General features: G+C 37.8%; 2 protein-coding genes across 3 annotated transcripts; one reads left to right on the top strand and one right to left on the bottom strand.

Annotated features, from left to right (window-relative positions):
- The first annotated feature begins 27 nt into the window (after positions 1-27).
- On the top strand, positions 28-1,527 carry LOC136229098 (uncharacterized). 2 transcript variants are annotated; one of them, XM_066017666.1, is made up of 2 exons: positions 28-149; positions 964-1,527. In XM_066017666.1, exon 2 carries the CDS (start codon positions 971-973, stop codon positions 1,385-1,387), a length of 417 nt encoding a protein of 138 aa, XP_065873738.1. In that variant the 5' UTR covers positions 28-149; positions 964-970; the 3' UTR covers positions 1,388-1,527. The 2 variants fall into 2 exon arrangements, with proteins under 2 accessions (XP_065873738.1, XP_065873739.1); XM_066017667.1 differs by having other exon boundaries at positions 54-149; positions 969-1,527.
- Positions 1,528-4,925: 3,398 nt separating this feature from the next.
- Positions 4,926-16,770, bottom strand: LOC136230892 (serine/threonine protein phosphatase 2A 59 kDa regulatory subunit B' gamma isoform-like). Its single transcript, XM_066020086.1, has 2 exons — positions 14,921-16,770; positions 4,926-5,677 (listed from the first exon to the last, which is right to left on the bottom strand). Exons 1-2 carry the CDS (start codon positions 16,163-16,165, stop codon positions 5,288-5,290), a joined length of 1,635 nt encoding a protein of 544 aa, XP_065876158.1. The 5' UTR covers positions 16,166-16,770; the 3' UTR covers positions 4,926-5,287.
- Positions 16,771-17,084: the final 314 nt, after the last annotated feature.

The raw sequence follows: 17,084 nt of genomic DNA, 5'->3' as shown, positions 1-17,084 counted from the left end.
AAGCCTAGCTGGTGGGATAATATTATCGTCACCTGCTTGTGACTTTTAGTTTGGAGGTATCTGCAGATGAGATAAACCTCAAGCTAAACGAGGGTTTTAGAACAGAAAGCACACTCTCTTGTTTCTTCTTCGTTCGGCACATTTATCAGGTAAAAACATACTCATGGCTTTCTTATTTTCCAATTATTGTATTGTTTTTCCTTTTGCTTTGTGTTTGGTAAGTAAGAAAGTGAGGGAAATGAAAGATATCTAGCGCTCCACAGCTTTTGTTGAATAGTAAATTTGGATTTTAAACATAAGCGACCTGAGAATATCGGATAGAGAGATCTGTCTCTCACTGTCACTGGGTTTCCATTGCCAAATTCTCAGTTAGGATCACTTACTATGAAGAAATAGCTGCAGTTAGAAAAACGAAAGATTGGAATCTCAGAATCTCAAACTGAGGTCTGCTTTGCGATTCGTTTAGGAAAACAAAATTCAGCTATCAAGTCTGTAAATAACACCATTAAAAGAAGAACCGTGACTGAGAATTTGATTCTCAGATTTAGCTGGGCATGTGCAAAATGGTTCAAGATTTTATCTCAGCTGAGCTACGTCCACTGAAATAGAATCTAAGAAATTAAAACAAAGGATAATTACACCCAAAACTAAACAAATTGAAATTCTCATCCATTTAGATTTATCCTTGAAAGTGGGTTGGAGAAACGAACTAGTCAGAATTAAGGTTTGAGCTAATTGTTGATATTGAGGTTGAATTTACAATAATCCAAAAGTTATAGATACTGGCGAATGTAAAGATTGAAGTGAACACTTTGTTGTTACATATGAATATATTGTTTACTGTCCACATTTAGTTTTAATAATTTGTTTATGATATGCTACATATGCTCAATTGATTCTGTAAAAATTCCACAAACAATGTGCATGATAATCAACTTGTTTTGTTGGGTTGGGGTGGACAAGGAAAGAGATGGCTACAATAACAATAGCAATAGCAAGCCCAACCTTTGGGTTCTCAAGTGCAAAGAGAAGCAGCAGTAGGCAGTGTCATGGAATAAAGGCAATGCATGTAGAGAAGTCTCTGGAGGAATTATACAATGTGAAGGTGGAAAGAAAAGTGTCAGGAAAGCGGTTAAATGAACTTGGAGTGTCAAGATGGTCAGTGTGGAAGACCGGAAAGTGCAAGTTGCCATGGGATTGGCAGGTAGACCAGTTAGTTTATATTGAAGAAGGAGAGGTGAGGGTGGTGCCTGAAGGGAGCGAGCGTTACATGCAGTTTTTGGCTGGTGATTTAGTTCGCTATCCCAAGTGGCTTGAGGCTGATCTATTCTTCAATGCTCCATACCAGGAGCGTTACAGTTTCCGGGCATACGGTGATGACTCTTAATGAAGTGAAATAATCAATCAAATTATGTAGTTACCAGTTTACAAACATTTGAAAATTCATAACTTGCTTTAACTTTATTTGCAGTGGCTAATGTTTTATTAAGTAAACGCATCTTTATTTGAATGAATTAATTCCCTATCTTCTTTTTGTGGCAATTATAATCAGCAATTTCAACAGATTGTAAAGCATTCATGTTCCTGATGGGAGTGCTCGTCTCCATTGCACAAGTACTTAACTAGTTAATTCTCATTCTTCTTAGTAGAGACAATTGCTTAACAACTTCTACCAAAAAGTAAAAAAAGTTGAGCTTGCTAATAACCATCTGATAAACCAAAAATATATATTGCGAATAAGAAACACACATGATATGATAAGTAAAACAAATTGTATTATTCAATGTAAAAGGAATTACATAACGTATGCATAATAAAATGACTAAATTTTAGGGACTGCCATTGTTGATCCTTTCTATTTGCAATATAGCCACTTTTCACCTGCCTTTATACACTTAGATACAAAATTATCTATTTTTAAAACAGGAATTAAAGTAGTAGATCTTTTAGCCCCTTATCGCTGTGGAGGAAAAATCGGACTATTCGGCGGGGCTGGAGTGGATAAAACAATCCTTATTATGGAATTAATCAACAACATTGCGAAAGCTCATGGGGGTGTACCTGTCTTTGGCAGAGTAGGCAGGGGCGGAGCTAGGGGGGTAGGGGAGGGTCTCCCGACCCTCCGACCCTCCGGAACACCCTTGACGAACAATGGTTCAGTCCAGAGCAGCCCCTCCAAAATAATTAAAATTAGTACTTATAATGTAGAATGTGATTATATGACCATAAAACTAAGTTTGCATAGTTGGTTGTAGTGATAATTAAAGGAATCTCTACATCCAATTGATCCTATGTTCGAATCCCCCACAATTTGATGAATAATTTCTCCAATTGACCAAACTTGTCGACGTTACGGATAAAATTGCTCTTGGCCGTTAAAGGTAAAATTGCATCATTTTAGATGTTAGGGGTAAAATTGTTCTTAGGTGTAAACATTAGAGTATTTTTGCACCTTATCCTTACTTTATATTGAATCTTAGTTGTTTTGTACCTTAATGTTTCCAACTATGATCAAATTTACCCTTATATTATCAAAAATTTGAAAATTTTGATTTTACTACTATGAATCAAAGCCTTAAGTTGTTATTGAGAAAAAAAATCTTCATGCAATGGAGCCCCTCCGGACTTTGAGCTCTGGCTCCGCCACTGAGAGTAGGTGAACGTACTCGTGAGGGAAATGATCTTTACATGGAAATGAAAGAATCTGGAGTATTCGAGAAGTTCCTCCCTTCCTCCACTCCGTTTCCAAGAGTAACTAGGACAAATTCAGTCACGTTTTCATGTTCCAATTGAACACTTTCCTTTTTTCATTATTCTCAAAGGAGAAGATTCTTCTTTTTACCAAACATATGCGGATCCAATCACGATCTTATAATAAGAACAAGAGATCTTTCTCGATCAATCTCTTTGTCTCCTCATTCTTCGAGAATCAGAAAGATTTTTTTCAAGTTTGAATTCGTTCATTTTGAATATGGGCTCTTCTACTTCATTTTTATATATTTTATTTTTATTTTATTTTTTCTTTTTCCCTCTCCTTTCTTTTTTTTTATTTCTTTTTTTTTTAGTACCAAGCACTTCTTGGCGAGCTCTGATATGATTAGATTTATAAGTAAGCATTTCTTGTAAAATATGAGAAATACCAAATCCCTCTAGAGCTCGATAGTAGTGTTCACATGGACCCTAATGACCACCGTGAATGCGGTCATTCACCATTAGATGTAGGCTGATTAAAATCTTAAAGTGGAGATTCAAAGCATCCTAAGACTTAGATTTAATCAGCCTACATCTAAGGGTGAATGACCAAATTCACATGATCATCAGGGTCCATGTGAAAAATACTGCTAGAGCCCAAACCTCCATTTCTCCGACCCGTTGTCCCCCTTGCTTGGCCCTTCCTCTAAGGGATTGTTGTGTAACAAGTGCATAATGTCCACTGGAACGTCCATGTATTTTATCATCAACTTGATGAATTAATTTCAAGATATAGGCTGCCCTATTATAATAGGCTGTTTAAAAGGATCCACTGTTCTTCCATCAAATATTCTACTTTTTCCCGGATCTCTCCTTATTTGAGACCTTATTCTATTCACCTTTTGCAGGATTATTGCCAATGTAATCATAAAAAGTTAATTTTTCGGGAATTTTAGACCAAGTTTCGGATAAATTTTGATTTTCGGCTAGCCCGACACTAACTCTTCGATATATTTCTTGTTGGAAGTATCCTTGATCCCATTGATAACGAGTGAGACCAAATAATTCAATTGGAGTGGTTGCTGAACCATACCACATAGTTCCAGCAACAACAAACGCTGCAAAAAAGACAACAGCGATACTACTGGTACCTCTCAAGTAAGTTAAAGAACGTAGATACATTGTCGTCTGCCTTGTTGATAAGGATATACAAAAAGATGGAAAGATGTAGAAGAATATAAGTAACACCTAGTATTTTTATAGGCATGCCGTCGTTGGGATTCCAAAATCATATCTTGGATGATGTGAAGAAGATGAAAGGTTGTGGGACAAGAAGCCGAATAACCAATACAATACAACGTTCAGGATAGATAATGGATCGTGTATTAAAAGTGATATTTATTGCACTTAAATAGAAAGGACTAAAAGGCCCCAACATATTTGTAACGCGTCCATAAAAAAAAAAAATCTCTCTACTTAAATAGCCTTACAGATAGTATGTTCAAACCCTAGTCAATTTCATGCACTTTCGCATGAACTTCTAGGAAGATCGACATCTAATTGAATTTCACAAGATGTTGTTTCACAATGCATGTGAAATGGAATCAACCCCATTCCAAATGAATCGATGACAGTCATCGTCAAAAAACAACAATAATGCTCCAATTATGACTCCAAACCCTAGTCAATTTCATGCACTTTTGCATGAGATGAAATTGACTGAATATATGTCAACCTCTTGTGATTTTACATTCCATTCGACATAATCCCAATTATTTTGTTGAGGTATGTCCACGTTGGTTTCTCACGAGTGCATTTACATGAAATTCGATTATATTGTTGTCATTGATATGATTGGAGCTAGTTTTGTGAACTACAATCTTAAACATGCTATCTTCTACGAAAATCAAACTTTGGACAGAAAACACGTAAAGTAGTGAAATTCAAATTCAAATTTTCATCTCAAAACACTAATTTAATGTAAGACTATTTTAATCTGCCAAAAATAACAAATTGCAACATGCAATTAATGAATTCTCCAACTTCCGAAAGCATTTCGGATAATTAAAATCAAAACACAGGAAATTAGGTAGATTGGCACATATGGACACATTTAAAATGATTAACATAGTAGACTTGCGCAGGTACTTGACATGAAAATTCTTAACTTGTACAAAGGCTAATAACAGGAAAGCTTGAAATCAAAAGTCTGCAATCTAAAAAGGCTAAAATCATGAAGGAATTGCCAATGCTGAAATACATAATGAATAATCTTCTTTGCATCATTACAGGAAATAAAAATTATTAGGTCCAAGAATCTGAAGTACTACCTCTACAAATCAAATCCCTTATAATACACACTTACACTTCAATGGCACAAGAGAAAATAAAATTTAATGAGCCCAGACCCCCAAAAATTAGGTATATCCATTTTTTCCTCAAAAACCTGCCTGCAGTTGTCCATGACGAGATGATGTGAAACCTGGGTCGGAAGAGAGACCAAACAGTCTTCATATCTTGCCAGCAGTAAATAAGGTACTAGGTGTATCGGCCAATAATAAACAATAGTGAACTGCAATAAACACATGCGAGGCTCTCAAACACCTGTGGTGGCCCGTGGATTTGTCACTGAGGTAATTGCTACAGAAGAGGCAAACTTTGAGACAAGCACAGCCTCGTTGCTTACTGCCTTTGAGGCTGCCACATCCTCTAACCGCTTCCATGTTAATTCTCTCTTCTCCTGTAATTCTCTTTCCTTGATTTCATCTTCTTGGAATTTAGCTAAGCATTCATCGAAAAGTTCTTGATCAGCATCAGAGAATATCTTCCTCACGTTCAGAGTCAGACTCTGAACAGCTTGGTTCCAATGAGCCCTTGTGTTTCTCTCTAAAGATGGGAAGATTATGGGCAATATCACCTTGCGGTTTTGTGTAATCAAATTCCTTATGTGATCATTGTTCCACAAAAACAGTGCACGTTCAGCTACCTGCCAAGATCCATATAAATTCAAAATCCTTCTGATAAAAGATGTAATCATTTTTATGTCAACCAAAAGCTTCTGAATTCATGTTCCCGTAAGGACACAACTTGTTCACTAAATCTACAATGAAAAAAAAATTACCTGTCAAATTGAGCTTAATTTTAATCTAAGGCTTATTTTTATATTTTTGTGCGCACTTTCCTCATGATACTATCAGAAAACATCTCATCACCAAGTGAATTCATATTTCTTACACGCTGCTGATTGATCATCAACAACTTGAAGTTCCATCTAAGATTTAGAGCATAAAACACGTTATGTCTAATAGAAGTGCTGATACAAGCCAGAATGTGTCCAAGACAGTCAGGAGGTCGAAGGTATTGTACTTATAACTTATTGGCACATCTATAGCTATCACATTGCAAACTCACCTCGAGCAAGGGAAAGAAGAAGGCAAAGCTCCTACAAGGTGAAAACAGCTCCATGGGAAGATAGATGCGGCTTCCAGAAATTAACACTGTCCACAATATTATTATATGGAAGGATTTTACAGTTGACTAATAAAAGGACGGCCCGGTGCACTACGCGTCCCCGCTTAAGCGAGGGTCCGGGGAAGGGTCCCACCACAATGGTGTACTGGGGGCAAGCCTTCCCTTGCCAATTTTTTGACTAATGATTGAAACAAAAATAAGAGTTATGAGGCAGAGATGCATATGTCACAAACAGCTAGAGATTCATGGGCGTCAGTTTTTTAAATGCTGTCAATTTGATGCAGATGGCTAAAAATTCCAGGAGAATCATCAAGGAACACGAGCAGACTAGAAAAGACTTTAAGCGGAGGATAACTTTTTGGTGCCTTTAGAATTTCATACGAAATATAGTCAGACTTTTGGCGAAGAACAACAAAAGGTGGAGCTAATTTTTCCACGTCTTCACCGCACACTTTCGTGTTCAGAGCATTGTCTGAGTGAGTAGGCAGCGCCTACCAAGCAAAGCTTTCTTGAAGAGGCTGGGCTCTTTCCTTTTCGGCACCCGCCTTTTTTTTTAGGTGTTGAGGCAAGCCCCAGGAAAGTCTAGGTTGGCTCCCAGCTCCATCTCGGCCGGCATCCTGCTCTCGAGGGAGTGGAGTCCAGGAGCGAACTCTTTCCACGCCTGGGCAGACCCGAGCAGGGTCTGAAAGTCATAGTTCTCCGTTGCCCAACCCAAGGAAGGGCATTTGGTAAGGAGCATTTTTTTTAGAGAGGGAAAGCGTGGTTGACAAGCAAGAAGCGACTGGACTGCTTTCATCAAATGATGCATATGGGCTGAGCCATTCCCATCCCAAGTGGTGGCCCGATTGATTCGGTCTGGCCTGGTCAGGAAGAGATTCTAAGTTTACTATTATTTTGACTTCGTGAATGCCCTTTAAATAAGAAGTTTGTGGTACTTCTGACTTCCTGTTTCCCCTCAATCAATCTTGTGGTTGCTTGTCCATTTAACAAAAGTCAATGTACTTGGACCACTCGTACCTTTCCGACATGAACTTATTAATATTATTCTTGTGAGAGACTTTTAGAGTCATTGACCAATATCAACAACAACTAAGCCTTAAGCACGCTAGAAAATACTTTAAGAGGAGGTTACACTTCAGTGTATTATGTCTATAAACTGCCCCAAGAAATACAGTTGCACTTTTACCACAGAAGAACAAAAGCTGAAATTGATTTTCCCAGGTCTTCATATTGTTATCTCCCTCAGAATTGTGCATACCTATTGTTTCTAATTCATTTTCTTCACAATCAATCTGTGGTTGCTTGTAAATTTAGAAAAAAGCCAACGTATTTAGGAACACCAACATCTTCCTTATATCAAGTTATTAATATTATTCTTGTGAGGGAGACTTCTTTAATCATTGATCAACTACAACCACCAAAGCCTTATCCCCAACTAGTCGAGGTCAGCTATATGAATTCTTCTTTTCCATTAATTTTTATCAGAAGAAATTTCCAACGCCCTTTATCCAAATTAATCTAGGTCTTCTAATACACTTAATATCTTGTTCTTTCACATTTATACACGAAGTATCCATAGGCCAAATCACCTCAAACATCCTGCCTTTAAAATAGCTGCCACATCTAACTTTTCTCAAACACACGTATTCCTTATCTTACCCATCCATCTATGTCCAGTCATCCATCTCAATATCCTGATCTCTATTGCGCTCATTTTGTCAATATTGTGTGTTCTTACTTCCATGAAGCATGTCAGTGAATCATATAGCTATTCCATTAAAAAAAAAAAAAAAAAAAAACTTTCAGTTTTATATGCATATTTCTATCACAAACACTCTTGTTACCTCTTCATTTCAACCATCCTGCTTTAATTTTATTGACTAACGTCGTTATATCTCCCATACAATGAAGAATAGATCCCAAATAGTGGAACAGAACTAGTTACATGAAGTCCAAAAAGATACTTGAGCATGTAAATTAACCTTATTATTTCCAAACTTGCAATGCGTTCAGTCTTTATTCTACTCAACTTGAACCACTTTGCTTCTAGGATACTTCGCCATAATTCCAACTTTCTGTTTGCTCATGCCTTCGTCTCATGTACAAAAATTATATCATTTGTGAAAAGCATTCACCAAGTTACCACTTCTTGTATATGTTTGGTCAGCTTATCTACTATTAAAAGGGCGGCCCGGTGCACTACGTGTCCCCGCTTAAGCGAGGGTCCGGGGAGGTGTCCCACCACAAGGTGTACTGGGGGCAAGCCTTCCCCTGCCAATTTTGGCAAGAGGCCGCTCCTAAAACTCGAACCCGTGACCTCTCAGCTTATCTACTATTACTAACGTAAAAAGATAAGAACTCAAAGCAAATTCTTGATGCAATCCAAAGACTATAAGGAGTTTCCTCGATTTCCCACTTACAACTGTGCTTACTCCATTACACATGGCTTTACTTGCATTGACATATCTGACAAGAATCCACTTCTCCAACACCCACGGATCATAAGCTTTCTCAAGGTCAATGAAAACCAAATCAAGTGCTTTCTTGACTATTTGCACTTTTCCAAAGCCAAACTGATTTTCTATCACCTTGGAACAACTTAACCTTTTTTTTTTTCAGTGACCCTCTCCCACAATTAATTGTATGAGTTGGAGCTTGATTCTTCTAAATTATTTTTAACATGGAAACAAGCATATTCTTTCTCTATTCGTGCAACATCGTTCATGTGTTGTAAGTTCTTATGGAACAGCTTAATCAGCTACACAGCTACATCTCCTGCCTTTTCATACGTCTATAGTTATCCCAGCTCCAGTTATGGACCACTCAATAGAAACATAAAGTTTTTCTTTGTTTGAGGACAAACTAACATCATAATGTTCGAAGCGAATGAATAAGATCCCAGTTTCCCTAGATTATAGCAATTAAAATCTACCCAAATTCCAATCAGCGAGCTAAGTCCTCTACCCTTCAAAGAGCATTTAACCATAGTTTTGAAAGGCGAACTAAGGCACAAAGGGGTCCTGGAGCCTCGGCGCAAGGCTCAGGCGCACAAAAAAAAAAAAAAGATATAAAATAATGGTGCTTTATCCTTATTCTTTGACCTAGGCCTAGCACTTGAACTACAGGCATTCAGAACATTTTATCATATACTCCTTTAGTCCTACTAACATCATCAGCCCATGTTAAATTTTCATTTGGGAACACTAGCTTATCTTCATCCGACCCCTCTTCGTCCAATCTACCCATCAACCATTCATTGGCATCGTCTATATCTTGTAAAAAAAAATGGGGTCAATAGTGTCACGAGCTTCAAGGGAGAAGAAGACGCTGCTACTTTTGCGTTTTTTCCTACGGGGTCGCGCTACTGCTCTTTTATTTCCTTTTATTTCTTTCTTTTTCTAATTTAATCTGAGCCTTTAAATCCTAAAGATTTCCTATGGCTATAATTAAAAGTTGAAACCCCCCTTAAAACAGCGCCTACAGAGCCTAGGCGCAACTTGACTCAAGGCACAAGGCAAGGCACGCGCCTTGCTAACATCGCCGCCTCAAACCTACTGAGGCCCTAACCTCTGTGCCTTGAGTCCGGCATGCCCGAGGCGCACCTCTAACGTGCAAAATTATGAAAATTTTAAATAATAAAATATAAATAAAATAAAATGAAAAAAATGCCCTTTTGATATGTTGACTTTGACTGCCACGTCATCGTTTTCTAACGGTGTTACTCATTCAAACTATGTTTGCTAACGGAATGAATCTCAAGGTATCAGTTTGCAAATTTTTTTTCAACCACGTAGTTTATGTTTGAAAATGTCCCAAACCACAAGGTTTATTTTTGTACTTTTCCCTAGTAAATACTAGTTGCAATTCTCCCGTAAGTGCGGTAGTACATGGAGTGCCCACCCGTTGGAGTACCGTGAAATTCACTAAGGAGGGTTGGAATCCACTTGGATGTAACTGGGATCATTAATCAGCCTTTGTGGTATAAAATACCATTTTTGACATGGTAGACAGGTTAAGAGCAAAAATAATTGACTGTAAGTGAGCATCAGGCCACATTAGCATGGAGACTAAGGCCATAGTAATGCGTTGGTTAAGCAAGTGGTGAAGGATTTTATGGTCTGTATACTCTGCAAAATGATGCCCAAGTAAGTACGACCCCCAATGTTGAATTGATAAAACCAAAGCCATTAATTCCTTCTCATATGTGGACTTAGCTAAAGTTAGATCCGAAAGGGTTTGCTGAAATAAGCCACTCATTGTCTCTATTATCGCAAAACAACCCCGATGACGGCACCTGATGCATCACATTCAATAGAAATTGGTTGGGAGAAATTTGGTAAAGCCAACACAGGAGCAGTACTCAACTTATCCTTTAGATTGGTAAAAACCAGTTGAATGTGGAGTCCACTGGAAATTGTTCTTTTTCGTCGACTCTGTAAGTGGACATGCAAGCTTGCCATAATCGCAGATAGCCTGTTAACCCCAAGAAGCCCCCGAACACCTTTCACGTTTTGGGGGACAGACCACTATTGGACGACACTAATTTTTTGAGGATTGGTAGCAACACATTGGGCAGAAACAACATGCCCCAAATTCTCAACCTCTGACTACCCAAAAGAACACTTGTTGGCTTTAAACTCATGGGATGCCAGAGCCTTTAGCACCTGAAAAACTTGAGTAATATAGGACTCTAAAGACGGGCTAAAAACCAAAATATCATAAAAAGACACAAGCACAAACTTTCGTAGCCATGGCCGAAACAATTCAGTGATCACACTCTGAAAGGTAGATGGGGCGTTGCTTAGCCCGAAAGGCATGACTAGAAATTCATAGTGGTTGTCATGAATCTGGAATGTTGTTTTCTCTTCGGCACCAAGCCGCATACGAATTTGATGGTGTATAGATTTTAAGTCAATTTTAGTAAAGTAATGAGAACCACTCAACTCATCCAAAAGCTACTCAACAACTGGAATGGGGTAATTATCTGAAACGGTGACCTTATTCAATTCTTGGTAGTCAATGCACAAACGCCATGTTTGATCACTGGAGCTAGAGCGAAAATGCCCCACTTTGTCCCACTTTGAAAATGTCCCACTTTGAAAATGCCCCACTTTGTCCCTTACAACCAAGTGTGCAACGAGTCAAAAGGATGCTCGTGGTTCTTCAAGCCTTGTAATACAACTGATATTTGCAAGTCCCAATCATGGACTACAACCCTGAAAGTACATAGCCAAGCCATCCCTAAAATCATGTCCAACTCCAAAACCATAGCTTCAACAGTACAACTCATTGTATTGATAGTTAAGGGGAGTGACTGACATCGTTGAGTAATGAACAAACGATGCCCATCTTCTAACAGTACCACACATCGCAACCCCAAGGCTTGCACCAATGCAGAGGAGATGAAATTATGCGAAGCCTCTGAATCCACCATAACCACAATTAGGATCCCTACAATTACCCTTCAAACTTAATTGCAGAGGATGAAAATACCGATTGGACGATAAGGGCATTCAATTCCAAACGACAACACTCGCCTTCTTCCACCACTGGTTTCGACGCATCCACAAACTGCTCTTGATCCTCCTCGTCTAATTCTACTGCATCGATGATGATCAGTAAATTTCTCTCAGTAGTGCAGTGTAGTGGGCTATATTTGATATCGCATTTGAAACATAAGCATCATTGTTGGCGCTCCTCTATCTCGCATATCCCAATTTGACAGTCATAAGAAGGTTGATCATGACGTTTGGATGAAACATAGGGTATTTTACATTCTGGGTATTTGGAATTAGTGGATGTTCCATGGGTGTTTGGATCATACTCGATTTGCCTATGACATCTGTCACATGTCCCATAAGATTGTGGGGGTTATGTTGCCACGTGCTCATGGTCATGTGCCTAGAGGAAAAACATGCCTAACATCACCACCTTGATAAGGAATCATTTGATCTTTATTCGCACTCGTAGTCGGCAGTACCAAATTTGAGGATTCCACATCTCTCACCATTATCATAGCATCAACCCTGGTGGCCAGCTGCATAATTTGGACCCAACCCTTGATTTCCTTCCGTAACCCATTGATGAACAACCCTAGGTAATCCTCCAATGACTGGGAGTTAAACTGAGATGCAATTAATTCAAAAGCATCAATATATTCTGATGTCGTACCTAAATGTTGCATGCAGCCAACTCCTCTTGCGCATTGTACATGGTAACACAACAGAATCTGCTAAATCGCCGGAAAAAAAAAAACTATAAAGGATAGAAAACCACTAAAAGGTCGAACCATCCATACACATGGGCATTAGGCAATCGACGGTGTGGTGAAATCTCATGGACGTTGAAATATAATTCAACTTTGGTAATCCAACCGCGAGGGTCGTGGCCGAGAAACACCAGTATTTTCACCTTTTGAAGGGAGAAGTTGGAATTTCGAAAATGATTGGGCCGCACAACAAATCGCATTTCCGGTGCTACAGGGTGGGACTCTCCCCGAGGGGAACCCTGATGAAAAAAACGCCACTAAGAGTCACTAGCTTGCACCTGAGTCATTTTCTCCCACCGTACGTCTGCCAAATTGCTTCACCACCCCTTCACGCATATCCTATTGGACCAAATCAAAATTCTCATCCCAATCTAACTTGCGCTGGTGTTCAATCGGCATGGTTTGTTGAATGGAGTCAGAGTTTCCCAGATCATACAGTTGGGTTTCCATGGCGTCGAACAATGATTTTGTATCTTTGCCTAAAGTGCTCCATCGTAAGGCTTCCCCATCTCTTCGAATCTGGCGGACCAATTTGATAGAGAATACAAATGCAAAACCTCACAAGTAATAACCAATATCACACCACACAAGCACTCACAAATCACCAAATGCTTATATTCATTGATATGAATAAGTAGATAACAAGAAGAGTAAAGAAAATAAGAAAAATAAATGAATGGAGCAAACCTCAATCCAATCCAATGGTTTTACTAATTTATTTGTTCTATTGGATTGGTTATAACCAAACCAATAGATTATTTCATATGGATAGGTTAATTTAACCGGTTAATAACCAATCCAAACTAAACCTTAAAGAAAATTGTGAGAGTTTGATGGCTAGAGAAATGACTCAATAAATAGTTTGTGAAAAACGGAAAAACATAGAAAACTGAAAAACAGAAGAAAAAAACGTAAAAAGATTTGTGTAATCTACAATATTGATCAACTATTTCGGTTTAAAAATTTAATCGTTACGTCCATAAAACTCATAGTTTTCCAAGAATTTGTTGCTTTCGTCAAAATTGACACAACAATTATCTTATTTCACATTCAAATTAAAATTAAACTTTCCATATGAATTAACTAATTATTGTTCAATTTGAAGTACCTTTAAAATTTAGTATAAGAAAAAGAAAAGGAAAATACTCAGCAAATGTTAAAGTCGTCTAAATTTGAAAAATAAGAAGATTTAATGGTTATAATTAAACTGAAATCAACCTCAATTTTTTATTGTGGTCATTTATAGAAAATAAAATACTAGTGCAATTATATCAAACATGTACAAGTAGTCCGTTCAAAAAAACATGTATCGTTCAAAAAAAAAATGTACGAGTAACAATTATATTATGTTTCCCATTTTTTTCACTTGTCAGTTTTCAGCCTAATTCATTTTTTCATGTTTTTTTCGTTCTCCACGTTTTTTTTCCGTTTGTCACATTTTTTTCAGTTTTCACGTTCTCTATTCCTTCTCTTTTTTCTGTTTTCATGTTTTCTTCTCTTGTTTCTCTAAATGATATTATTGAAAAAATTGGATATGGCATATATTTAAATAAAATTGATTGGATTATTTAATCTTGCTAAAAAAATAAGTTTGGATGAAATTGATCCTTGAATTGGTGGTTAATAACCAATTCAATCCAACTCTATAGAGTATCTATGGATTGGATTGATTATTTACAACCAATCCATGGATTCTTTCCTTTATTGGATTGGATTGGTTTTTTGATCCAATAACTGTTGGATTGACCCATGAACACCCCTAGGTAGATCCTCTGTAGTTAGGCAACCAAACAGCAATAACAATATTCTCAATACCCACAAGGATCCCCTTACACACTCTCATCATTCCCCAAATAACTAACTCTTACTACTAATTACCAATCTGCCATGTATTACCCTTGCCCCTCCTTGTGTACACTCTCCAACCTTTGGGCTTCCCTTGATTAGAATCCAAAACATTAGCCCTGTTAGCTCGATCCCTATCAGATGTCATCTATTTTAACAAATAAGTGCACTTTTCCAGTGCTCCAATGGTACAAATAAGTCAAAAATGTTGGTAATTCTGCACACAATAAGAATCTAAGAAACCCCTCAATCAATTCCCACAGAGTCTATATGAAGGATGCTTTAGAAGATCTATACCTAGAATAGAAGGCAAATGGATGCTTTGAAGAGATGAGTTGCATCAAATTACCTTTGGGTCCCTACAGTTATGATAGTTAAGATATTCGTGTAACTAATTTAAAATCAGTTCAGGATGTGTTCCTCCACCAGGTTTTAGAAGTGTATGTCTATTTTTCTGTTTGATATATTTCAGAGTCGGACTATAAGGATAATCACATTACAATGTCTAAAGAAGATCTAGTTGCATAGACATCAATAAATATGAAAGAATAATCAGGATTGACTAATGTCCTAGAACAACAAATGTAACCATTAAAAAGTACAGAAGTAAATTCCAGCAACGGATTAAGATTGTAATTTCAGTACCTGAAAATGTGAGCTGTTGAGACAACGACCAATTTGACGGAATAAAGGCACCATACAACGCTGAAACTCTGCTGCTTGAGTGGTTTCTAAAACTTCCTCCAATTCACCGAGGAACATTACCTCCTTGGAACTATTTGTCACTGGCCAATACTTTAAAAGCCCTCGAATTACAGTATCAGCAAGCTTGAAATCTTTTTCCACAAACTGAGTGATACAGTATGAAAGTTGCTGATGGTACATTGACACACATTTGGGCTTGTGAAGAGGAATCAAGGCACGGACAAGAAAAAGCTTGTGCTCCTCCTTCAATGGCAAAGCAAACCCATTAATTATGCTGCCTAAAATCTCGAGCAGTTCTGCAATCCCATTATGCCTCTCTGTCTCAAATATAAAGCGATAGAAGATATTGTTTATAGCCTTCCTAATGAAAGGCCGATGTACCATAAACTTCCCATATATCCGATGCAATATTGTCTTCAAATACTCTCTCTCCCTTTGGTCTTCAGAATCAAACAAGTCCAATAATCTCAAAACAAATGAATGATCAATGTATCTCTTTGCCAGTTTGGCATCAGTCTCTGTTGACGCCACAAATCTAAGCAGAAACTCATACACAATTTGAAGATGAGGCCAGGCCGGCTCCAAAGCTGGTTCATCTTCTTCAGGGTCAAACATTTCCAGAGCCTTGTTATCATGATTCACAGATGGAAGCGTTCTAAACAAATTAGCTGCAACCATCTTTGTTATCTCTTGCATCGTCACTTCATTGAACTTGGTTGTGACAGAAGTAATATAATCGACAAGCTCAAGCAAAGTCTGCCTCTTAATGTCCTTCTCCTTGAGATTCTTAGAGGGGTCACTAAAATCAAACACAACACAGCACATGTTTAACTTCCTAATAAAAAGATTCAGCTTCTCCGAATTAGGAACATCCCTGAAGCTAGGTAATGCCTCGTATACCCCAGGAGCCAGAACTGGGCTTACTTGACCCGCACTGGCAGATGTTTTTTTACCTTGATTAGATTTATTCTGCGGAGCAAGGGTCCCATTGTTCATACGTGAAGCACCAGAACTCTGATTTGAAGATTTTGAAGAAATCGTTGACGTCTTTGAGGTGTTTGTCGAATTGGGTCCATGAGAGGAGTTCAGAGACGAAAAGGCATTGACTCCACCGTCATTGTTCGAGTCATGAGTCGATGATTTTGAGGGTTTCCGAGGTAGCTTACCCAGTATCTGTTTGATCATATCTACTAAAAGAGTCCTAACCCTAACCCCTAACCCTAATCCTAATCCTAATTTGGTTCAACGACAAATCAAAACTTCAACTGAACAACACGTCAAGAAGAAGCCATCTTTTAAAAGTGATCGATAAAACCCCGTCAAAACGTACATAGAAAAATCCAAAAAGGGTTAAATAAAAGGACCTACATATAAATGAGCATATGCATGTACCCCTCCATAACTCGAAGTTGCAATCATGAAATAAGAAATTTGACAAAACAAAATGTTCAACTTAAGGGTAAGAGAAGATGAAAGAAACTTACAGGAGTAAGATGATAAATTGGGAGATCTAAGAAAAAGTACGAGAATGTAAGAAGAAACGAGAGATAAACCTAAAAAGCTGAGCTTCTTGGGATATGATCAGCAATTGATAAACCCTAATATGCTTTTCTGAGCCTGTCCCAATTAAATTTGAGGGAGGGGGACGGAAACAGATTACAGGGACAAGGCCAGAAAAACAAAGAAATTTTGAAAATCACAGAAAAATTGTTATAGCTTAAAAAAAAAAAATATATATATATATATATATAGGAAAAAACTAAAAAAGTTCCCTCTCTATGTGGATTGTGTTTGTGAATGAGAGAGATAAAAAATCTCTCTTGTAATTATCGTAGTTGTAAAGAGTGGACCGATTTTAGAGTCAAACATCTTTGGTTTGGTTGCTAATTCAACCAAAATTGTTAATTAACTAAACTAAATATATGTTTTTGGTTGATTTTTCTAGGGTGTTGTTAAACTCAGCCCCAAATTCCCACCCCTAGTCCCGTGAAAGGATGAAAATACCCTTTCATGGGTTTTGGGGAGGGGAATTTCTAATTTTTTTTGTCAATCCGACACGCGGGCGTGTGGATATCACTCCTCACCGCGTGGTCGGGCGTATATA

This window comes from Euphorbia lathyris, chromosome 5 (genome assembly GCF_963576675.1).
Source record: "Euphorbia lathyris chromosome 5, ddEupLath1.1, whole genome shotgun sequence".
Classification (NCBI taxonomy): Eukaryota; Viridiplantae; Streptophyta; class Magnoliopsida; order Malpighiales; family Euphorbiaceae; genus Euphorbia; species Euphorbia lathyris.
This window is presented reverse-complemented; position numbering and strand designations above follow the sequence as displayed.

Excerpts from the sequence above, each read along its gene's own strand:
- LOC136230892 (XM_066020086.1), bottom strand. The coding sequence starts at position 16,165 with ATGATCAAACAGATACTGGGTAAGCTACCTCGGAAACCCTCAAAATCA. Across the intron at positions 5,678-14,920 it reads TCAACAGCTCACATTTTCAG|GTAGCTGAACGTGCACTGTT; the intron begins GTACTGAAATTA and ends GGATCTTGGCAG.
- LOC136229098 (XM_066017666.1), top strand. The coding sequence starts at position 971 with ATGGCTACAATAACAATAGCAATAGCAAGCCCAACCTTTGGGTTCTCA.